The 25827-nt window shown below is 38.2% G+C and overlaps 1 protein-coding gene across 3 annotated transcripts in view; it reads left to right on the top strand.

Moving 5' to 3' along the window:
- TMEM200A (transmembrane protein 200A) overlaps nt 1–24395 on the top strand; it is an 86198-nt gene extending 61803 nt beyond the window's left edge. For all 3 annotated transcript variants that reach the window (XM_058675738.1, XM_058675683.1, XM_058675646.1), the window contains one exon: nt 22569–24395. In XM_058675738.1, coding sequence (XP_058531721.1) covers nt 22585–24060 — 1476 coding nt within the window. In that variant the 5' untranslated portion in view covers nt 22569–22584 and the 3' untranslated portion in view covers nt 24061–24395. The remainder of the gene's footprint in view (nt 1–22568) is intronic.
- Nucleotides 24396–25827: the final 1432 nt, after the last annotated feature.

Here is a 25827-nt window from a genome sequence, read left to right as displayed (position 1 = left end):
GTTGTTGTTGCTGTTAATTTTGTGTGTTGCTAATACTCTCTGGATTTTAATTCTTTGTTACATTGAAAGCTTGCAATCATATTTTTCCCGGTCTGTTAGATGTCTTTCACCCTGATTGTTCCCTTGGATATGCAGAAGTTCCTGAGTTTAATATAATAATTCCATTTGTCTAGCTTTCCTTTAGTTGCTTGTGCTTTGAGGGTCACTAACACCAACATGCTGAAGTATCTCACCTACACTTTTCTTCTTCTAATAACTTTATAGTGTCCAGTCTTAAATTTGCTCTATCTTGAGTTGATTTTTGTACATGATGAGGGATCTAATTTTATTTTCTATCTATAGACATCCAAGTTTTCCAGCACCACTTATTGAATGCATTATCGTTATTGCATAGTGTTGTCTGACTACTGCTGTCAAAAATAAGTTGACTCTGTGTATCCATATTAATTTCTGGGCTCTCTGTTCTGTTCCATTAGTCTGTGTGTCAGTTTTTGTGCTACTACCAGGCTGTTTTAATTACAATAGCTTTGCAATATGGTGTGGAGTTAAGTTGTGATGCTTCTAATTTGATTTCTTTTGCCCAAGATTTTTTTGTGCTAATTCTGTGAAGAATGTCATTGCTATTTTAAAAGGGACTTAATTAAATCTAAAGAGTGTGTTGGGTAGCAGAGACATTTAAATATATTCATTTCTGCAATCCATAAGCAAGGAATTCTTTCCAGTTTTTGTGTCCTTGGTTATTTCTGTCATGACTATTTTATAGTTTTTATTCTAAAGATCTTTGACTTCTTTGATTAAGTTTGTTTATAAGTATTTGATTTGATTTGTAGCTATTGTTAGTAGGTATTTTGTGTGTGAATTAATCACAATTGTGTAAAAAAATTATGGTTCTTTCTGTGTTACTTTTTTTAGCCTGCAACTTTACTAAATTGGTTTATGAATTCTGCAACTTTTTGGCAAAGTGTTTAGGATTTTCCAGGGACAACATAATAGCATCTGTAAATATTCATATTTTGATGACTTCTTATCCAATTTCGATACCCTTTCTTTTTTCATCTTCATAATTGTTATTGCCAATATGTCCGCTGCTTGAATAAGAGTAGTGAAAGTTGACATTCCTGTCTTGTACCAGATCTAAAGGGAAATAATTGCAACTTTTAATCATTCAGCATGATATTGGCTGATGGCTTATTATATACAGCCTTATTAATTCTGAGATATGTTTCTTCTATTCCTAATTTGTGGCAGGTTTTATAATGAAGGATTGTCAAATCTGACCAGGTGCTTTTTCCGCATCTATTGGGATGACCATATGTTTTTGTTTTTGTGTTTTATTCTATTGATGTAATATATGACATTTATTGATTTGTGAATGCAAAACTACATTTGCATCTCTGGGATAAATTCCACTTAATTATGATATGTGATATTTTTAGATTTAGTTTCCTGGAGTTTTGTTGGGAATTTTTGCATTGATGTTAATCAAGGATATAAAAGATACAGTTTTTTGATTGTGTTTTTGCTCAGTTTTGGTATTGGAGTGATTCTGGCCTCAGAAAAGAGTTTGCCAAGTTCCATCCTGTTAAATATTTGGGAATTGTTTGAGAAGTGTTGAAGTTGGTTTCTACTCAAAGTCTTTGTAGAAATCAGCAGCAAAGCCATCGCGTCCTGGACATTGTCTTCGAGGTTTTAAATTACTGCTTCAGCTTCAATGTTGGGTATGGATCTGCTTGTATTTTCCATATCTTTTTGATTTAATTTTGGTAAGCTGTTTGTATCCAGGCATTTATTCTTTTCAATGAAGTTTTCCAATATGTTAATATAAAATTCTTCATAGTAATTTCTTAAGATACTTTGTGTTTAAGTAGTGACGTTTGTAATGTCTCCTGTTTTCATCTTTAGTTTCATTTCTTTGAGTTTTTTTCTCTTTTTTCGATTTGGGAAAAGGTTTGTCTAGTTTCTTTATCCTCTTAAACTGCCTTTTGTTTCATTAATTTTGGTATTCTTTTAAATTTCAATTTCAGTTTTTTTCTACTCTGAACAATATTATGTCTCAGCTCCTATTAATTTAGAGTTTCTTTTGACTTGTCTTTCTAACTCCTTACAGGCATCATTATGTCATTTATTTGAAATCTTTCTGTTTCGTTAATGTTAACACCCAAAATTGTAAACTTTCCTTTAATATTTAATACTGCTTTCACTATGTCCCATAAGTTTTGATGTGTTGTGTTTTTGTTTTCATTTATTTCAAGGAAGTTTTTTTCAGAATTTCACTTTTGGCGTTTTCAGTGGCATATTGGCTATACAGTAATATATTATTTAATTTCTTAAATGTTCTGATGTTATTGTTATTTCTTATATGTTCACTATTGTTATTCTCATTCCAAATTTATTTTTTCCTTTATGGTCTGTTAATGTACATGGTGTGATTCCAGCATTTCCCAAGACTTGGTTTGTGGTCTAATATATATGGTCTTTGCTAGAAATGTTCCATGTCCTCATGTGAAGAATGTGTATTTTGTAGCTGTGAGTAGAATCTTGTATAAGTTTCTCTTAGTTCATTTGGCCAGTAGTATGATGCAATATAAATGTTTCTTTGTTGATTTTCTGTATGTAGGATTTGTCCATTGTTGGAAGCTGAATGTCGAGAAACTCCTATGTGATCTTACTGAAGCCTACATCTCCCTTCAAGTCTAAATAGTATTTGCTGTCTATTTGTGATCTGGTATTTCCTCTTGCTGAAAAAATTCTTTGATCAATGTTTAATGTCCTTTGTTTTGCTTTGCAGTTTTGGGGTTAAAGTCTGTTCCATCTGATTTGAGTATAGCTACCCCTGCTTGTTTTTGATTTTTATTTGTTTGGTACATCTTTTTTTCAGAACTTCACTTGCAGTCTCTGTGTATGTTTGTGAAGTGAGTCTTTTGTGAGTGGCATAATGTTGGGTCTTGCCTTTTTCTTTTTCCATTCAGCCAACCTAAATCTTTTGGCTGGGGAAGTTATTCTACTTACATTCAAGATTTATATTAACAGATAATGACTCTGTATATACTAATCTTGTAAGTTTTTGTTTGTTTTTTCTTCATTAAGATCTTGAATATATCTTCATTCTCTGTCCTGTAAGGTTTCTTCTGAGAAGTCTGCTGTTAGTCTGATTGGTTTATCTTTATTCGTCACTTGCTGCTTTTCTCCCACAGTCTCCAGACTTCCCCCCTTATCCTCGGTTTTGGACAGTTTGAGTACGGTATTCCTTGGAGATTATCTTTTTTGGTTGAGTCTGTTTGGGATCTAATGAACATCCTGTAGCTAGATGTCCAGGTCTCTTTCAAAACTTGGACAATTTTCAATCATTACTTCATTTAGTAGGTTCTTAGCAATTTTTTTATTTCTTTTCCTTCAGGAATCCCTATGATATGAATGTTTGGTCAGCTAATATTATTTCACATTTTATGTAGGCTTCCTTCATTTGTTTTAATTCTTTTCTCCTCATTTTCATTCAGTTGGGCCTTTCAAAATCCTGCCATCCAGATCAGAAACCATCTCCTCTACTTGGTCCATTCTGCCGTTGATATTCTCAATCGTATTTTTATGTGACTGATCGAAGTTTTCATCTCCAAAGTTTGTTTTGTTCTTTTTAGTGAATTCTGTCTTCTTCGTGAATTTTAGTCTGATTTCCATTACTTTCCTCATCTTTCAGCTCTCTGTCTGCATTCTCTTGCATTGCATTGAGAATCCTGACAGTCATTATTTTGAGTTCTATTTCTGATGTGCCATAGATTTTCTCCAAATTAAGGTCTAGTTTGAGAGTACTGTTGTGTTCTTTTTGAGGGAAGTCTTAATACTTTGCTTCTGTTTCCTGTATGTCAAAACAGACACCTCTGCATGTAGTATAATAGTCCGTTCTTTTTTTGGAATCAAAAGTCTTCTAGGATTGGGGTATGTGAACCAAAATTTGCTCTTGGTTACAAGGTACACAGGAGATTTTATTCCGCCAGATATGGGTCTGGAATACAGGCCAGTACATCTTTAGGTACTACCAAGTAGCTTCCAGGAGGTTTGAGTATTTCCAGTAGGAAATTAGTACTGATCCTTACAGTCCTGGTATTGCAAATACATCTTCAATAACGAGCAATTATCCGAATCTCCTGGGGTGGGAGCTAAGATTTTAAGATGGTGGATACTGAAGCACAATCATGCAGATAGGAGATTTCAGATACCAGAAGTGTGTGTAAATTATTTTGAAGATTGTAAAACCAACACCAGCAGCCTCTGCTTCATAAGGCAAGATGGAACTCTTCTCATGTGGCTTGTGTTAGTTGAGTCTGGAGTTTTTATGTTCTGCTGCTGATTCTCTATCCCAGGAAGTTGAGGGAGCCCCTTAGGATCATGTAGAGTGTGTGAGTGCAGTTCCAGTATTCAGAACCTGGAACTGCCCTAGACACAGGATTCAGGGTTATCTGTTCACCCTACACACTGCTCTCGCAACTGTATGACTACTTAGTTTCTACTTAGAAATCATTTCAGCCAAGTTTTCCATGGAGCTTGTTGAGACTGCTATTTTAGGAGTGTAGGGGAGGGGTAGGAGGTAATGTGGTCCCCTCTCCCACAGCAAAGTAATGTCTGAGATCCTAGTCAGTACCATGGACCATACTTAAAGTTAGTAGCAGACCTTGGGTTTCTGCTGCAGTGAAAACCACTGGTAGTAGACAGTGATGCTGGGGCACCTCAGCAACTTCTTCGTACCTTGTCTGGGAATACGACGGCTCCCAGCAGCTCTGTTGATGGGGAGTGTGCCAGGCAGTGTTTCTGCCCCACAGTCTGCTCTGTTGTCACTTCTACACTGAGAAGTCTCTCAATTCCTGGATAACCTGGTTCTTCTTTTGACTGTTTTTTTTGGAGAGGTCACGTGGCTTCTCACTCTTCAGCTCTCTTGGATCGTGGGTGTTTTCTTCATGTGTGGAATTTCTTCATGTGCCGCAAGTTACAATAAGACATTTTGTTTGCTTGATCAACACCAGTAAAGGGTGTTTGGATGTGTGTGAAACTCAAATAGACGACTTATCCCACTGTGGGTTTTTTAAATATTTAATTAATCACGAAATGATTTGTTTTTTGTTGTTTATTTTTGGTTTTTGTTTTAGCTGAGTGTATTTAAGTATAGATTTACACAGTTACAGTTATTTTTGATGAAATATTTTCTTCCGTGTTAAAAATGATTACATGATATTCCTTTGAGTGTACCCTAATTACCTAGTAAATCAATGTTTTAAAATAGTTAGAAGATAGAAAATATGCTGATGAATTATCATCTAGAAACAAAAACTTTTATGTAAGTATTGCTAACAAAGGATCTCTTACTGACATTTTACTTCTTCAGTGTGCCTTGTTATTGCTATCTGCACTTCCCATGTGATATTGTGGAAAACTATGAAATCTTTAAACTGATTGTTTTTAAATTATTCTCAATTGATTTGCAGTATTAGTAGTCATTTTTAAATATCCTCTTAGCTCTTTAGACAGATGGTCCCATCTGTCACAATAAGAGGATAAAATACCAGAAACTATGCCTCTGTGCACACAAGGAACTAGATAATTTATTATCACCATTGTTTTCTGTTTGGAACATAGCATGTTTATGCATTGGATGTAATGTTTATGTGTTTGCTTTTGTTTTTAAATTTTCAATTATTTCTTGTATTTGGCCTTGGCAACTTTTATAGAAATCAGTTCTTGCAAAAGGTTAGAAGTTAAATTCATTCTGTGCTCACAAATGCAGATTATTATGAGTATAGTTTGTGTGATGTATTCAAGAGGTATATTTGATGTCTTTTCTTTAAAAACACTGTTTTTTTTCCTTCCTTAAATATTGTTTTCTGGGCTGGCAATGTGGTGTAGTAGGTAAAGCTGTTGCCTACTGTGCCAGCATCTCCTATCGGTGCCTCTTGGAATCCCAACTGTTCGACTTCTGGTCCAGCTCCCTGATAATGCCTTGGGAAAAGCAGCAGGCAATGTTCCAAGTGATTGGGTTCTGCCATCCACGCAGGAGACCCAGACAAAAATCATGGCTCCTGCCTTCAGCCTTGCCCTGACCTGGCCGTTATGCCCAACTAGCATGGGCCAGTAAATGGAAGATCTTTTTCTCTGTTTCCCCTATTTTCTCTGTAACTCTGACTTTCAAATAAGAATATAGCTAAAACTTTTTAAAAACACATTTTCCTTACTGAATTCTGACTTCATAATCCTAAACTCTTTTTGCCCTCATCTCTTTGTTTTCGCTCAGCATTTCCAATCATGCTTCCTTCTCCTAATTATATTTCAGTTAATGTGCATTGTGATGAAACAGAAATTCTGTGTTCTTTATGCTAAATAGCTCTGAATTTGAAACATTGTTTTTGTACTTCTTGGCCGTATGGCTTTGAGTAAATATTAATTTTTATATTTTCCTCTCACTTCTCTGAAGACTAAATTAAGTTACTATGAAGAACATCAAGTCTTATTAAGTTGTAGTTGCTAACTCATTTCTAATTTTTCACTCCTCCCTCTATTTTCATTCTTTCTTCAGTTTTCAGATGAATAATTTCAACATCTTCACAGCTAAGAGAGAAAGGTTCTGAACAAATTTTCAGGCAAGTGTTCTGACAGTGTAAGTTAAGCATCAGCTTGATAGGATCCACACATCCCCTATCTGAGTTTTGGCTACACTCTGCCATGACCTAACCTTCTGCTATGTTTTAGATTTAAGTATTTATTGAAAAGGCAGAGTCACAAGGAGAGACAGAGAGAAAGACATTTTCTAACTTCTGGTTCACTTCCCAACAGCTAAAGTCACAGTGTCTGGGATTCAATAGGCTGAAGCCAAGAGCTTGTAACACCCTCAAGGTCACCCAAATACTTCGCCGTATTTCAGTGCTTTTCCAGGTCTGTGAGCAGCAAGCTGCACTGCATGTGGAATTGGGGAAACAGGATGCTAGTGACACAGGCAACCATGACACCAGCCCCCAAAATAGATTTTTTAAAGATTTATTTATTTTTATTGAAATGGTAGATTTACAGAGAGGAGAGAGAACATTTTCCATCTGCTGGTTCACTCCCCAAAATGGCCACAATGCTCACAACTGAGTTGATCCAAAGCTAGGAGCCAGGAACTACTTCTGGTTCTCCCATGTGGGTGCACGGGAGAATGAGTTTTTTTAATTTCTGGAGTTCATCATTATTAAAATGTCAGCATTTAACTGATGTTTACTTTTATCACAGACTATAATGCTTAGCCAACTTTATTTCCTTTAAGTAGGGGCACATTGCCTTCAGTATAGTAGGTAGCTCTCCATTTTTATGGAAAGGAATTATTACTGGAGTACCACAAAAGGTGATGGCATGACTGCTATTCATCAAGTCAAGCTTAGAAAATTCCCCCTTCTGCTTGGGGATTGCTGATAGAAAGTTGTGCTTCTTAAGTCTAAGTCCAGCTGCTCTGAATTCAAGCGAGTCAGTTCATACTGTACAGGGAGCCCGTTTTCCCTGCTGGAAATTTCTGTGTCTTCTCTTCCCCTCTCTTCTGTGAAAATAGTTTGTGGGTCACATTCTCCATGAAATGTCTGCTGCTCATTCCTTCTCTCATAAGCTCTTTCTAGAGGTCAGTGCTTTTGGCCTTTTGGTTACCCGTTATTCTACCAAGAACCCTTCTTAGTACTCATTAGTTGTCCTTGTTCTAGGGGCTCAGCTAGGAAGGGCACAGAGAGAATCATTCAGCTGTAGCACTCTGGCACACAGTTCTGAGGTCAACAGACAGATGTCCAGGTCAGAGATACATGTTCGACATCACTGAATCTTAAGATAAAAATTACGAGTCCTGCAGGTAAAGGAGCTAAGAAAGTTGATCTTATTACCATTGTTGACTTATACTAAAAAAACAACATAAGCAAAACTAAATAGAGATTAGGTAGAATTTGTGCCTTCCCAAAGTGAAGTAGAAATGGAAATTAATTATGAGCATTGTTCTGAAAGAATTGGAAGTACCTCCTGATTAACTTAATGACTTGATTTCATTACCTTATACAGATTTAAGAGAGAGGAAGAGTCTCCTTCATGCGTAAAGCAGCAAAGAAATAATTGAGGCCCCATAAATATACACTCTAAAGCCAAGACCATGAAAGACTGTACAGGCTAAGCAGCTATTTTAATTCTCTATGTCATTGTCATTTTGAAGATACAGTCAGATCAGGAGTAATGTAGTAGCCACAAAGGTTGTATAGTTATAACTTGAGCTGAAAGTTCTGCTAAAAGAATTGCTTGTATACAAATTGCATATCACATTCTTGAATCCTTAGATCATCTGTGTAAGGGGATGTTAATGGCTTCTTTTTAGGGTGGACATGAAGATTTGGAGAGGCAAAGCATGATAAGCCAACAAACACTTGATGAATCTTCACAATCTTTCTTGGTGATCAAAAGGTTTTTTTTAATTTTCCTTTTTTGTTTGTTTTTAATTTGAAAGTTAGAGAGAGAGAGAGAGAGAGAATGAGAGATTTTCCATCCACTAGTTCATTCCTTAGATGGCCACAATGGCCAGTGATGGGCCAGGCTGAAGTCTAGAGCCGGGTGCTTCTTGTGAGTCTCACACATGAGTGCCACAGACCATCCTCTGTTGCTCTTCCCAGGTTGTGAGCAGAGAGCCAGTGCAGGGCTTGCAGAGTTGAGCCACTGCAGCATGTTGGGCTAGTCTTTGATGCAGACTACTGGGGTGGCTTCAGGATGTATGAGCCAGGAAAAGGAAGCGGTTACATGAAATCACCCCCCAAGGTCCCAGAGAAGGGGAAGTATTTCTTGGGAAAGGGATCATTTCATTAACAGGTAGGCAGATAGGATTACATATGGCTGGAGTCCAACTCAGGCTTCTAAACTAGCTATTTACCTCTGCCGTTGCATTCCCTGCTGGGAGGTTTCCAATCCTTAATCATAAGGATTATGTGATACACATTCATCACATTTTCTTAATTACTTCCTACTGATTAGGAATGCTGGTCTTGCCTATTCTGGGTTCAAAACTCTCTCCCTATCTTGTCTAATGGGTCCATGTCACAATCAGAGAATTTTCAGTACATGGTTCTTCACTACCAGGCCTCTACCCATGTGACTACATGCCCTAGGCCCCAAGCCCTGTCCCAGCCATGCTCAGTGGCCAGTGGGACTAAGTAACTAGCCACCAGCCTGAGTGGTGGTGAGCAGCCCAGCCCCTCTCCCAAGAAAAAAAGCATTTTTTTTTACATTAGAATTGAGCAGATTGTACCCTTTATTTCCATTCTAAAATTTCCAACATATGTGAATATTTTTTCTTATTAGCATACACTAATTATTCTGCATTTCTTGCTATTATATATTCTGTTATATAGAGGCAGTATGACTATGTGAACCAATTTTCTATTCCTGACATTTAAGTTATTTCTACCTCTATCCCTTTCCAGACAGTAAAAAAAAAGAAAAAAGTTATTTCTAAGTTGTTGCCATTACTATAACACTCACAGAATATCCTCATGCATAACACAGTATATTTATGCAAAGCCTTTCTAAAGGAAGTATTCAGAGAAGGGGAACTGGCTGGGGGAGGAAATCAACTTTTTAATTTATGAAAGTCCTTCCCAAATCTAAAAAAAAAATTGTCCTCTCATTGGCATCTTATTATAGTTTATTTCCTCACATCTCACCAAAAAAGGACATAACAAATGTCTTCTTTTTCTACTTTTTCTTTTGTCAATTATAAGTTCAGTTATATTCGTAACTCTGAAATTAGCATGCTGTGCTTTGCTCATTACTCTTTACATTTGTTAGCTGGACAAGTGGATTTTTTTTTTCTCTGAATGGACTACCAATGTCTTTTGTCAGATTTCTCTTGGATTGCTCCCTGTCTTAGGAAACCATTGAAACAAACCATTGTAAAGTATAATGCATATTTGAAGGTGAAAATATCTCAGATCGATCCAAAAATATCCAGCTTTTGTAGGGAGTGGTAATGTGTATGTGTGCGATTTTTAGAAGCATAGTTTGATCTTCTGTTGTTGTGTTAGGCTTCCCTTGAAACTTTTCACTACTAAGCTTTACTTATGATCTTTTTCATATTCTTGTGTGATGTTTCATTCTGTTTTATTCCTTTCATTAGCATTTGGTATATGTCTCGGTAATCCAGACTATCTCAGACAAAATTCTTATCCTTCGATAAATGGTTTTTTAAGATGGAAGGAAACAATAACAGTTAAGAAAATATGTATAGGAGTTGTTATTCTTGCTTTCAGATATTTTTGCTTTCAGATATTTTCTTTAATAATATATATCAGCTTGTTCTCCAAGACAACTTTCTCTTTCTGTGCTTGCTGCTTATCCCCCACCTTTTCTTGTTCCTCCTTTTCTTTGCTTGGTCCTTTCCCTCTTCCTTCCTTTCGCCTCCACTACCCTCATCTCCAGCACTAACTTCATATCTGCTGTTTTTCCCCTGACATTCTAGCTCAAAACTTATTAAAACAGTGGTGTTGCCAGTGATGATTTTTGTCAAAATCAGTAATGAGGCTATCTGCCGTGCTTCTCTAGTATTTTGCAGGCACTAAGTGATACAGTTAGAAATAGCAATTTTCAGTTTAATCAAAATTGGGAAAGAAAGTAAAATACCATATCTAGATGAAATAATTTCATTTCTGGAATACCTAGAGATTGGACTAAAATATTTTTGTATCAGTGAGAAAATTTAATAAAGTGACAGTAAAAAAAATTAATAAAATCAGTAGTCTTCCAATATCCAAATAATACCTGAAGATGTTACGATACCAAAAGAATGCATGATCATCTACAATAGAAGACCAATGACAATATACATGGGGGATAACAGGCAGCAAGAAGTGAGGAAGCTCAATGATTTTCAGGAAGACTTGGCATGAAATAAATCTGTTTTAAAGTAAAATGCTGCATTCAAAATGTCACTACTTGTGTGTGTTTATTTTTTTATTTTTTTTAAACACCTTTATTTGCTTTAAAAACATAAGACTTCTTGTACAATAAAGCATAAACATGTTTCACCTACAAAGTCAGAATATCTTCCTCATGGAACACACAGGAAGAAAGTAAAAAACACACACATGGCAAAGTAGTCACAGATTACCTCTAAAATAATTAAGACTTTCGTGTGTGTTTATTTTATAGGTATATTTACACATGTATAGATACATGTATGACTATTTATTTATGTGCCCTGATTCCAATGAAAATAATTACAGTTTTAAATATAAAGTTTTGTTGCCTTCAATGTGGTGGGTGTAAAGTTGCCACCTGTAGCACTGGCATCCTATATGGGAGCCAGTTCAAATCCCTGCCATGCCACTTCCCATCCACCTTCCTGCTAATGCTCCTGGGAAAGCAGCAGAACATGGCTCAAGTGCTCAGGCCCTTAGACCCTTGTTGGAAACCCATAAGGAGTCTCTGGCTCCCGGCTTTGACCATGTCCAGTACCAGCCATTGTGGTTATATCGTATAAAACTAGACAAGAAGCTTTTTTTTTTTTGAATGAATTTTTCTAAAGATTTATTTATTTTCATTGGAAAGACAGATTTACAGAGAGAAGGAGAGACAGAAAGAAAGATCATCCATCTGCGGACTCACTTCCTAAGTGGCTGCAGTGGCCAGAGCTGAGCCGATGTAAAGTCAGGAGCGAGGAGCTTCCTACAGGTCTTCCATACAGTTGCAGGGTCCCAAGACTTTGGCCTATCCTCTGCTGCTTTCCCAGACCACAATCAGAGGGCTGGATGGAAAGTAGAGCTGACAGGACATGAACCAACACCCATAAGAGATCCTGGGATGCAAAGAAAGGACTTAACCATTAGGCTATCAAGCTAGGCCTAGCAAAAAGCTACTGATAAAGGATAGTAGTAATTAGAATAGTAATCAGATATCTAAATATGTATTAGACTACTAGTAGTAATTATGTAGGTTTGGTGGCAAATTAATAAATTAGTGGGATGGAATGATACATCTTCGAACTGGAACAAAATTCAGGCCAACTTCTCTATGTAATACAGATACGTGTAATTAATGTGCTATAAAGGTGGCATTTCAGACCAGGGAAGGAGAGATTGATTACCTATAATTAAAAGATCACTGTCTAAAGACTTACACTTCCAGATGCATTAGTAATTCTTCATTTGGAGCATTAACATAATTACTGAAAGGAAGCACGGAATAATTTTTTTTTACATTCAATCTTACATTGCCAAATGTCTTTCAATAAACATACTGAAAAAGTAAAACAAATATAACTGAAATGTTTTATATGCTACAACACAGCCCAAAACAATAGAAATATATACAAGTTTGCCAGGTGTTTCACTTCAACAAACTGGTCTAAATAAAAGTCTTACACAAATCAGTTCTGAAAAACAAAATGTTTTCCTCCTTTCTTTGGAAATAATTTGAAGAAACGCAAACCCATACTTGCCTTTGGCAAGAGCACCTAAGGAAGCCAGAGGAATTATTGTTCCCTGCCTTCTTTCCTTCCCTCCCTCCCTCTTCTTTTCTTTTCTTTTCTTTTCTTTCTTTCCTTTCTTTCCTTCTTTTTTTTCCTTCTTCCTTCCTTTTTTCTTTATTTTCCTTGTTACTACAAGGAATGTATTAGTCCACTCATGCTGTTATGTCAAAAATATTATAGAGCTCATGTCTTGTAAGCTCCAGAAATTTATTTTTCACCGTTCTGGAATCTGGAAAATACAAGATCAAGGGGCTTGCAGCTTGAGTCTCCATTGAGAGCCTACCGCTGTGTCCTCACGTAGTCAAAGCGGTGAAGCAGTTCTCCGGAGTCTCTTTGTGAGGTGCCGTGATTTGAATGTATGACACATAAGTTCATCATGCCTTGCAAACTTAATCCCCACAATTCATGTGTTGGTGTTTTTTGTGGAGGATCTTTGTGACTTTGTTAGGATTAGATGCCATCCTGAGAGTCCCTGTGATGGAATCAGTGGCTTTTCACGTAAGGGCAAATAGGTCTGAATTGGTTTGATCCTGCTGTCTCACCATGTGATGCCTTTCACCATGTTGACACTACAAGTAGGTCCTCACCAGGTACGACCTCTTAATCTAGGGCTTCTCAGGCCCCAGGACTCCGAGGAATGAATTTCCCAGGTTTTCTTTTTTAGCGGCACAGAATGAACTAAGCCTCAAGAGCACTAATCCTGTTCACAAGCTCTTCCTGTCACCTCCTTGATGCCACCCCTGGAGTAGGGTGCGATGGGGGTCTAGGATTTCAGCATGTGAATCAGAAATAGGGGAGCACATACATATTGCATCTATAAGCAAATAATTTCCAAAATGGAGAGAAGAGGAGTATGCAAACTGGCAGTTACTTTTTTTAATACCTGGGAGTCTGAAAGTCTGTTTCCCCCCATTTTCTAGCTAATCTATACAGGGAGGAAGAGAAATGAAGGATAAAACCAGAAACACAGGCTTGCTCACAGTCTTAGTTTTGTTTGCTTATTTGTTTGTTTCCAAGCCTCAAAAAACAAACAAAAAAACCCCACAAGTCTCCTGAATGGTGAGAGACTTATATATCTCTAAGCTTAGTAGATTCTTTATTCTTTGTGTTAGTGGTAGGCAGATTGTCTTGCCAGTCTGCATTATCCAATATCTTCCCTCTGTACTTCTTTCTGTTTTGCTCTAAAAATGATTCTGTTTAAATTGTACTTACAGGAAAAACAAATGTAAAATTGTCTAGCCAAAATGATGTGATGTGAAATATTCGCTAGTATTTTGTAGGGTAGGATCTTAAATGTTTTACCATGAATTGAGTTATTGGCATTTTAAGAGATCTAATGTACTGTGCATGAAAAGACAGTGCTACTCATTGCTGATAATAGGTGGTGATTTTGCTCTTACTGCATGAAACCGTCAGTAGCTGGAAGAGAACTGATACAACCATGTTCCTTGCAAAACTGGCAGGCTTATGTAAGATATTTGATGCTAAGTGAAGCAGCTAGAACTAGGGTTATGACTGCCCTCCAGCTTCCCTGTCCTGTGGGCATGTCAACAGTGTTTGGGGGATTTTCCAGCCATATAAACATCTCTGAAAAGAACATTAATGATTACTAAGTCTCACATGCCAAGGCCATCTCCAAAACCATGGTGACTGGATCCTCAAGTGAAGTAACCAGATGTTCTCCTGCAGCAGGGAGGACCTCTGTGAAACATCCAGTTGATGGTTTTAAATGTTTTTAACTCTTCCCAGAATTTCTCAGCTAACTTCCTATAAGATTTTTAAAGTTCCTGTCATTTTTAATAAAGTTGTGACTTCTTTAGCAGCAGCTTCTTCTCACTGGGTTGCAGTTTGTTGTTCCTGTCAGGACAAGGCAGTGAATGGATCATTGTAAAAACTTGTTCAGCTCTAAAGAGTTGCATTGCATGGCAGGAAGCATATTTCTACCTTGGGGGAAATGGGCTTCTAATTTCTTCTGTTCCTGCAGAAATTGCTTCCCACAGGGACTCAGCAGGCTGTTTTCTAAGCTCATTATGGATCTGCTACTTGCCCTCCAGAGGACTTCTGTGTTCCATGGGCTTCCTGGTTTTTAGTCCTCAGTGATCAGTTGATGCATGGCATTGTCACACAGCTCATAATTGGCCTGGGCTCATATTTTAACTGTCTGTCAGGCTGGCAGACTTTGAATGCATTATGGACAATGAAGATGTGTTGATTTCCAAGTACATTCTCTACTTCCAGCCTTTTCTGTGTTCTCAGGGTGAACTTGAACATATATAGATACTTAATATTTAATGGCTTGAGTATTGTTCTGCTAATTACCCAAACATTCTGTATTCCCTCTTAGTTCTAGCCTTCATATGGATGTAGAACCATATTGAAGATTTAAAAACCTCTCTCTCTAAAACAAACCAGCAGGATATTCAGAATGTAGGTAAAATTGTAGATTAAACTTCTTGCCACAGAATTAGGATCTTGCATCGTCCTTACGATATTTTATCAGTCCTATATCCAGAGACTGTTTTCCACTTGACTTTTAGTCTGTTTTAGGTACATGTTTCACAGTGAATATATATTGATGCTTTCAGAACTATTTGGTATCATTGATGTAGACCTTTATAAATTATTTATTTATTGATCTATTTGAAAATCCAAGATGCAAAGAGAGGGAGAGCCAGACATCTTCCATCCACTGGATTACTTCCCAGGTGATTACAATGGCTAGGGCTGGACCAGGCTCAAGTTCGGAGCCAGGAGCTCCAGGTCCGCAGCATGGGTTGCAGGGACCTAAGTACTTGGACCCACTTCTGCTTTCCCATGCCATTAGCAGGGAGCTGGATCAGAAGTGGAACGACTGGCATGTGAAGCAGCGCCCGTATGAGATGTGGCGTCAGCAGGCAGTGGCGTTCCCTCCTGCACAGCAGTGTTCCCTGATACAGACCAGATATCCAGATCTCAGTGGTGCCTTACATTCATTATCTGGTTTGCTTCACAGCAACCCTGCAGGCATTGTTATTATACTCATTTTACAGATGAAAAAACAAATGTTCCACGAGAGTGATTAATTAGTTATTTGTGGTATGTAGCAGTTCAGGCCCCCAGATCTTCTGCTTCTAGTGAATAGAACACTGTGTCTTAAACAAGGCATTTTACACATGGAAGAACTGAACTGCGATAAGAATAGTGCAACTTATCCAAGATTGCATATCTACCAAGTAATGAAGCAAGGAGTAGGATTTTGGTACCCAATTGTATTGCCCATGTGCAAACCCATCAGGGTGCGCCTCAGAGGGTGATCTCTATTCCATTCCTAATTTTCAGTTGAAGCAAAATTTTAAATTTATTTGAAATAGAGAGAGAGAGAGAGAGAGAGACTATCACTAGTTCATTGCCAAAATATTGGTAATGGCTGGGGCTGAGCCAAGCCCCAACTAGGAACATGAACTCAACCCAGGCTTTCCATGTTTGTGGCAGAAGCAAGTTTAGCCATCACTGTTGCTCTGTAGTATGCCTCAGCAGGAAGCTCAAATTGGGATTGAAACCAATAACTCAAATTCGGATATGCCATATAGATATCTTAACCTGTTATCTTGACTGTTAGGTCACATACCTGCTCCCATTTTTTCTTTGTAAGCTTTGTTTTATTCAATTAATTGCTACTCATAGGAGTTTTCTTTCAACTCTTTTGAAGATATGGATTATAAATCCCATTCTAGAAGTCTAAAATGTCTCTACGGGAAAGAAAGTCCTAAAATTGTTCTAGCTTAAACAGACAATATTTCCATCTGTCACATTTCTAGATACCACATGGGAGTTTTATATAATGTTTTTGTTTAGTCCTGAAGGCATAGAGTAACTTCTCTTTCTTTTGAGCAGATAGTTTCACATTCTAGTGTGCTTCAGACCTCTGGATAAAGGGTAAAAATCCCAATGTATAAATAAGAGGGCATTAAACATATTTAAAATGGAGAAGATGAAGAAAAATCACAGGACCTTGTCAAACAATCAGTAACAAAAATAAATTAGTCTGTCTGCCTAGCACACTCCTCCTGATGCACCAAGGCTCCATTCATAGTTACCACTTGTGGCAAGTCTCCCCTGACTCCTCCAGGTAATGTGAAAACGCATTCTGCAGGAAACTCCGAATTCCATTCTCACAGTGCATTTCGCTTCAAATATTTTCTTTACATGCTTTCCCTCTGGACTCCATATTCCTTGAAACCACTGACTAGGTTTTATTAAACCGTGTCCATAATGCTTGACACATTTGGAGCATACTTAAGAATTTATCAAGAGAGTTCATAGTCATCAGATACTCACTGAGCACTTACTACATTGCAGGAAAATTTATACGTCCTGGACTACTGGAAGAGTCAACAGAAAAAGGAACATGTTGAAAAAGCACATGTTGATCGGGTCTCTGACAACTGAAATCCTGATTTTACTCACCCTGAATTCAGTGCTTAATTTTAGATGGCATTCTTACTTATGTCTGGATTCAGAATCTCTATGAAATCTGTTAGTCTATTTAATTGTCATTATTCCAGATATAAACAATGCCTGACATATACAGATGTGTGGTCAGAATAATAAACCATGGTGGTCAGAAGAAAGGACCCAAATGTGGGGAGGGGGAACTTGCAGGAATGTGAGATTATTAAAAACCAGTCTGGACGAATGCCATGGAATTCCAGAACATTCTTTAGCTTACAAAACTGGGACAGGACAACAAAAGGGGGCTTTAAAAATTATTGGCAGAGCAAGAATAGGAGCAACTAAGCCTGAAGATTAAGACAGACTGCATATGGTGTTCTGTTACACATGTGACATACAGAGCAGGAGAAAGAGCTTTCAGCTGAAAGGGATAGACTCGGCATGGGCCAGACAGAGGGAAAGGAGACCGAGGTGGGCAGGTGCTTGGGTGAAGGCAAAAGTGTGCATATCCATGTTGAGGAGGAGAGCGATTTCCTGCATGTGACTCCCAGGATTGACGATTCAGCTCAGATTCACCTAAGGTGACATACCTGGAGATAACCTACCTGTGTCCTGGTTCATGCAGCGAGGAGGAAGGTATATTTTGTGAAATTTTAAGTTGATAATCTTGGTATTTGTGACTAGAGAAATTGTAGTTACAGTGAATGGGGGGGAGGGAAGGAAAACTCATCAGTATGCAGCTAATAGTTAACTGAAATATTTTTTAATTCTCAAGGCAGAATTATATGCATATTTATTTGTTTTTGAAAAAAAAATCATGATTTTTTCCTGAAGTCTCTGGGAACACTGTCGCTTCCCCTCTCTCCTTTAGATTTATGTTTAAGTCATTGAACAGTCTCAAGAAAGAAAGAGAGAGAGAGAGAGAGAGAGAAAGAAAGAAAAGAGGAAGGAGGAGAGAGGAAGAGAGGAGAGGAGAGGGGAGGAGAGGAGAGGAGAGGAGAGGAGAGGAGAGGAGAGGAGAGGAGAGGAGAGGAGAGGAGAGGAGAGGAGAGGGGAGGGGAGGGGAAGGGAAGGGAGGGGAGGGGAGGAGAGAATTGCGTGCAGATCATTTTGTTCTGTGTATGGAATATAATTTGACCCTTACACCTACTGTAATGACCATTTCCATTTATATGAATTTTATGAATAAATTTCCAAGCAAATGAACACTGCCTAGAGAGCCACAGGACTTTGCTGTATGCTTTGCTCAATTTCAGAATATTCATGCACGATCAGTTAGGTTTATAATATTTCCACATGAACCCAAACTTAGAGGGACAACAGTTTTGGAAGACAGACATGGGGTTAAGAGAGAACAATAAGTAAAAACTCTGTGCCCTTTGACAAAATGAACTGCAGTAAAATTGTTCAGGTGGGTATTTGAGGAAATCAGATGGAATCCTGCCCTTTCAGGGTGCTGAAGAGTGAAGAGCAGGGGTGTGACATGGGGGAGGAGAGTGGTTGGTTCTGAGGCTTCCCCTTCAGATCTTGAAGGGGACCTGCACAGGCATGAGGTTCCAAATGTATTTCCAAGGAGTCCCATGCAGGCATGAGGGGCCGGATGTCCACCCAAGGGGCCCAGTGCAGGCGTGACAGGCCAGATGTCCACCCAAGGGGCCCAATGCAGGCGTGAAAGACCAGATGTCCACCCAAGGGGCCCAATGCAGGCTGAAAGGCTAGATGTCCACCCAAGGAGTCCCATGCGGGTGTGAGGGGCCGGATGTCCACCCAAGGGGTCCCATGCAGGTGTGAGGATTTCAATCCAGGATCAGACCTTTCATCTTCACACACGCAAAGCTTCTCCCATGTGTCCTCTGAGGCTTCAGTACTGGACGTTGGTTTGACTCCCAGTTCTAGTCTTCAAAGCAGAACAGCATTCTTCAGGCTGTGGTAAAGGATGGAAATAGAAATCAAACTTAAGAAACAATGAAAGGAAAAGGAAACCTCAAGAAAAAGTGAATTTGGAATTCCATCCTCATGTTCTAGAGGACCAAAGGCACTGGGCCACTTCCCTAGCTACATGGCACTCAGCAACTGACTTGCACCCTCCAAGCCTGAGTTTTATTATCTGCAAAATAGAAATCATAGATCTTACACCAGCTCCACAATTGGTATGCGCACAAATGTTTTTAGACGTAAAAGCACTCAGAACAGCGTGTGACACAAACAGTAGGGGTTAGCTATTACTACGATCAGGACTGTTATTGCTAAAAGCTGGAAGAATGATGCAGTTTGTTACAAAAGATTAGTCAACGGGGTGCCTATATTCCCAGGCGGAGGAAAACACACAGCAAAATGTGAGAAACAGGGACAAAGTGTAGAATGGAAGAGATGTGGCTTTGAAGCACATCTGAACAGGTAGATGCAGGCTGTCTTGCATGTCCTGAACATTGCAGACCGATGATGGTTAGATGATGCAGTATGCTGTGGCTTTGTTCCTCTGGCCTTGGTGGCTTCCCTAGCATCTGGTTGTGACACTGGCATCCTGCTGTTTCTGATATGACTTCTTCATTACAATATTCTTCTCCCAGATGAATTTTCGTAAAATAATTACAATAATGTTTGTGTCTTACTTCAACTGTAGTGTGGATGAGTGTAAAATGTAGGCATCTAGAAATGGCATTTGCTGCATTTGCTGTTTAATGTACGTGTCTGAGCTCCTTCACAAAATGTATGTCTCTTGAAAGCCATAACTGAATTAGCTCACCTTTGCTTTCCACCCAAGGTTTAGGTCAGGCCTCTGAGTTATAATATGGCCTGGTGTAGTGTTCATTTACCTTAATTCTGAAGGAAGACTTTGGTGCCCCTGTATGTGCTGGAGCAGGGTAGATGGGCAGATTGAACTGTAGAAGCGTGCTCTCCTTTTTACGTAGCAGTTGTTGTTTCCAAACTACTCCATAGGTTTTTCCTCCCTTTGTTGTGTATTCTTAAGGCTACCCTTGCTTCCCTTCTAATCTAGTCTCTCCTACTTTGCTTGTTCACATAGAAGTACAACCTTTTATGTCTGCTTTCCATTTTTCTCCCTTTATGTTTTCTTAGACTTTTCTTGTTCCTATTTCCCTTCTATCAGCCTCAAAAATAGAAAGTGGCAGTGCTTACTGAAAAATGAAGGAGGACTAGGAATTTGTATGGAATGCAATTTAAACCAAATGAAAGGCTTTTGCCCTTGTTTCCATTCAATTTAGAAGGATTTCAGAATAAATCCTTAGCCTGCCACATGGAAATAACCAGGTTAGAAGACTAATCTAATCTAAGCAGTTGGTTCAAACACTTGGAACAGGTTTGGGTTTGGGAGAATGTGTTGACACTGAGATTTATTTTAGTCAAAGTTCTAAACTCTAGTGTGAACATTTTGATCAGTTGCATACACCAGAATGATATGTTAAAGATTAATTTGTTCTTCCAGCATTCATTTAATCCTAATTCTAATTATAATCCTAATTATAATTCTACTGAAGGCTGGATTTATTTATCAGCTTTGTAAAACTGTAGGTTCTATCCACAACCCCACACAGAAATTCGGAAATCATAAATAGAAATCTAAAAGGAAAAAAAAGATTTTAAAAAGGTGAACACAATTCAGCAAGGATCAAAGTTGATGCCTTAAAGAAACCCTCTCTCAGAAGTTTTCTGAAGTCTGCATTTCTTTTTAATATTCTCTGCTTCCTGTAAACAAATTCGTCATTGTTAAACACTATGTATTACCCATCAAGACAAATGTTATTTTCTAACTGAAACATACTGCTTTTTTGTTTGGCTGTTAATTTTGTTTTCCCATATTTTTAGCTGGAAAAATTGTTATGATAATATAATGGTCTCACTAGGTAAGTGCTAGGTGTTACAGTTGATTGTTCTGAATTCATTAATTAAATCTGATGTTTGACCCCAAGAAGTGGAAAAACTAAAACTTCATAATATGGCGAATGCCACAGAAAACTAGTTGAGATGCCTTAAGGAGTGAGAGGTTGTGTGGAAAGTGAGGAATAGGTCAGAGAAGACTTTATAAAGAAGATGAAATTTGATGATTAGCCAAATGGCACTCTATGAAGACTGGGAATGGTTGAGTGGGGAACCTACAGAGTTTAAACATTCCTAACAAAGAAAGTCTCAGTATCTGCACAGAACAGAATGTTCACTGGGTTCTAGATTATGTCAGGTAAAGGGAATAATTAGAGATAAACTCAGTTGTGCCTGGAATCCTAGATTAAATTTTAAAAGGTAATTGGGGATATTTTATTCATTATTCCACTCAAGCAGAGAGTCTGAGTTGCATCTTGATGTAGTTCATCTGCCATCTGTGTGTGCCATCAGTTTTAAAGAATGGGAAACTAAGGTTTGGGATATAAGCTTGAAAGTTATTATAGTGATTCAAGAAGAGTTAATATGAGCTGGACTAGGCTGGGTTAAAGTAGGTAGGAGAAGGGTGGGATCAAGAAACACTAATATTTAGTGAAAGATTCTAGGATTTTAGGAGTTATAGATAACTTGATATCTATAGCAAAGTAAAGGCAAACTTGATAACTTACCCCACTAAACATTCAGATATAAAGTGAACAAATTTTATATATTTCACAATAAAGTAAATTAGATTTTCTTTTAAAAAAGATCTTGCAAAGACAAACAAAACATTTGTTCATGTAGCCATACACAAATTATCCAACATAAAATTAGGATTTGGGCACATGGTAATAAAACACACTGAGTATCTAGAAAAATCAGGTCAAATAGTATAGCTTATATGTGGTAGAAATGTGTTCTATGTTGCTGGATATATATATATATATATATATATATATATATATATCCCCGAATGGACAATTGAAATGTTCAGTTGCTACTCACCTAAAGTATAGACCTGGGGCTCATCAACATACAGGAAATGGGGAAGATCCAGGAATAGATATAAACATCAAGGGAAATCATAGAAGAGAAATTAGGCAAGGACAGAACTGTAGGGGAAAGGTGCTCTACTTTTAGGTGAGGGGAGAAGAAGCCAAATTGAAATGGTCAAAACAGTCAGGGTGTAGCCAGGATGTCTTAGAATCATGAAAGATGAGAGAAAAGAGAGTTTCAAGAAAAGGGGGACAAGTTAAGTCTATGGAAACAGAAAAAAGGAAGAGGAAAATTGAAAGCTGAAAATTAAATGTAGAGGGTCTCCTAATGACTTTCACAGGAGACATTTAAGGACTGACTTCTATAAAGCATAATCTCTGTAAACCTTGGGTTTACTTTGTAGGAATTATATATTCTGGATTTCTCTGTTTATTTGGAATAGTATAGGAGTAATCATGGATGCCTGTGTGTTAGAGACAGTCTTTTGATCAGTCTTGTGGTAAAGGATTTTTCAATAGAATGTATCTTGAACTAACCATCATGAATGGAAATGTTTACCTAGCCAAGAAAAGGAAATATCCAAAATTTTATGTTAGTCAATAAAGAAAACTTTTACCAAAATTATGTCAATTAAAATGCTATTATTCTGCTCCATTCTATCATATGAAGCAGAAACAGAAATGCCACACCAATATTGAATGGGACTGAACTGATTATCACATCCCAAGGACCTATCTAGATCATCTTCTCTTTCCTTTCTTTCCAGATTAAAAGGCCACAGAATGATAGCAACGGGAGGAGTGATAACTGGCCTAGCTGCCTTGAAAAGGCAAGACTCTGCCCGATCACAGCACCATGTCAACCTCACTCCGTCACCTGCTGCTCAGGAGAAGAAGCCTGTCCGCCGGCGGCCCCGGGCTGATGTTGTGGTTGTTCGTGGCAAAATTCGGCTTTATTCCCCTTCTGGTTTTTTTCTCATCTTAGGAGTTCTTATCTCTATTGTAGGCATAGCAATGGCTGTGCTTGGGTATTGGCCCCAGAAAGAACATTTCATCAATGCTGAAACAACCTTGTCAACCAATGAAACTCAGGTTATTCGAAACCAAGGAGGTGTGGTGGTTCGCTTCTTTGAGCAGCACTTGCATTCTGATAAAATGAAAATGCTTGGTCCTTTCACCATGGGCATTGGTATTTTCATCTTCATCTGTGCTAATGCCATCCTGCATGAAAACCGTGACAAAGAAACCAAAATCATACACATGCGGGATATCTATTCCACAGTCATTGACATCCACACGCTGAGAATCAAAGAGCAAAAGCACATGAATGGCATGTACACTGGATTGGTGGGAGAAACAGAAGTAAGACAGAATGGGAGCTCCTGTGCCTCGAGATTGGCAGCCAATACTATTGCCTCTTTCTCAGGTTTCCGGAGCAGTTTCCGAATGGATAGCTCTGTGGAGGAGGATGAACTCATGCTGAATGAAAGTAAGAGTGTTGGCCACCTGATGCCTCCTCTGCTCTCTGACAGTGCTGTCTCTGTGTTTGGCCTCTATCCACCTTCTTCTACAGCAGCTGATGAGAAGACCAGTGGCCCTAGGAAGTGTGAAACAAAATCAATTGTGTCATCTTCCATCAGTGCTTTTACATTGCCTGTGATCAAACTTAATAACTGTGTGATTGATGAGCCAAGTATTGATAACATCACTGAGGATGTTGATAATGTCAAAAGTAAGTCACGAAATTTGTCAATGGATTCCCTCATGGTCCCTCTGCCCAGTGCCAGTGAATCCTTCCAGCCAGTCAGCATGGGGCTGCCAAGGAATTACTCTGTTGGGGAATCATTGTCAAGTCAGTACAAATCTTCCGTGGCTCTGGGACCTGGGGCTGGGCAGTTCTTGTCGCCTGGGGCTGCTAGAAGACAATTTGGATCCAATACCTCCCTGCATTTGCTCTCATCACACTCAAAATCCTTAGACTTAGAGCGAGGTCCCTCCACACTAACGGTTCAGGCAGAGCAGCGGAAGCATCCAAGTTGGCCTCGTTTGGATCGAAGCAACAGCAAAGGGTATATGAAACTGGAGAACAAAGAGGACCCGATGGATAGATTGCTTGTGCCCCAGGCTGCAATTAAAAAGGACTTCACCAATAAGGAGAAGCTTCTCATGATTTCCAGATCACACAATAATTTGAGTTTTGAACATGATGAGTTTTTGAGTAACAACCTAAAGCGGGGAACTTCTGAAACAAGGTTTTAATGTTAAAAAAAACTGCCATTTTACGAGGGTATATTTTACAACTATTTTCAATAATGTTTTCTTCTTAGAGCATTGGTTGTAAGCTTTTTTAATCAGATGTTTTGTCGTGTGGTAGAACTGGCTGCTTAATTGTGTAATGGAAATGGTTGTATGTTTGGATAACTTATGACTACAGCACTCTGTGTTACCACATATGGTTTTATTTTTCCATTCCTTTGAAAGCATGAGCTGTTATTAGTATGAGTACAAAATATCTGCATCCAAATTGAAATGCTATTCATTTTCTTCTAATTCCTTTCATTGGTGTATTAATAGAATGAAGTGTCAAGTAAGAAGAAAATAGGGTACCAAAGGGTAAGTTCAGGCCAAATGCTCAATGCTTATTTAAAATCAGTATGAATTAACACATTTTGATATTATTTTTCTGAATAACAACTTGTCTAAAAATAAATTATTTAAAAAGGAAAATGATCTTATTTTAAGTGGACTAAATAGTAAGTCATTCCATTGGTTTAGTTTGGTGAGCTCAATAACAAGAAATGGTTAAGTGCATTGTGCCTGCTGTCCTGAGCTCTAGGCAGGATGTTAATTTTTTTTAGCATCATTACTATTTTAGTCATCTTTTATCAAGAAACCATGTGATCAAGAAATGACTGAGAGTGCCAGATATACTTAGGGGTAAATATCAAAATCCAAGTACTTTTAACCTAAGGTATTGAGAATACAAATTTCCTTGCAAACTGATTTTAAAAATGAATGAGATCGTAGATTTTGTAGAAGTGTTTCCTTGATGTAGTTGTATATGTGAAGGAAATGATTCCTAATGAAGACACAGTGTATGCTCGTTTATTCAAACTGGTCTCCACGTTTTCCTACCTGTTACCCAATAGTCACTCATTTCCACACCCTAGTTTTCTTCCAGGATTTTTCAGATCCTGTTATTTAGAAAATCAATCAACTACCCTTGATAATCCTTTTATCTGCACATATCCCTAGCTTCATGGTTCAAGAAAATGTTTTCTTGATAAATTGCCTTGAAGTTTACCTTGTGCTAGAAAGCCTTATGATAACTCCAAAGACTTTCTAGTTGTGTCGTAAGTTTTTAGGATTGTGGTTTTCAGTTACAGAAGATAGTAAGTGAAAACAATTTCACGTTCAATTAAGGTAGTAAGTTAAGAATTGTGTAGTGAAATACTCAGGAAATTTTATAAGTCTTTCCCAGTGCTTCAGCATATCTGCACACCAGTATTGCAGTTCAGGAAGAGCAAAACAAGGTACATTGATATGCATGTCTCTCCACCTTTCCAGCTCCTGTTTCCACCCTGAACTTCCTTCTGCCAAGACTCAGTGTTACTGGTTAGAACATCCAGCCTGTATATTGTAATAGAATGTGGTTGATATTTTACTATAAAGCGTTTAACAAACTTTGTTCTTGATAGAAGTGGATGTTCTTTTTACCTTTTTCCTTTTTCTTTTTTCAAATTAAATGCACATTTCCTGGGGTCTGTGTTGTGGTCTGGCGTGTGAAGCCAGCCCCAGTCACTGGCAGCCCATAGGATGTCAATTCGTGTCCCTGCTGCTGTTCTACTTCTGATCCAACTCGCTACTAATGGCCTGAGTCTACAGCAAAAATGGCGCTAGTGTTCAGGCACCTGCCACTCACATGGGAGACCCAGAAGCTCATGTCATCAGCCTGGCACAGTGTTGACTATTGGAGCCATCCAAGGAGTGAACCAGTGGACTGACAACTTCCCTCTCTTTCTTCTC

This window comes from Ochotona princeps, chromosome 1, assembly GCF_030435755.1.
Source record: "Ochotona princeps isolate mOchPri1 chromosome 1, mOchPri1.hap1, whole genome shotgun sequence".
NCBI lineage: Eukaryota > Metazoa > Chordata > Mammalia > Lagomorpha > Ochotonidae > Ochotona > Ochotona princeps.
This window is presented reverse-complemented; position numbering and strand designations above follow the sequence as displayed.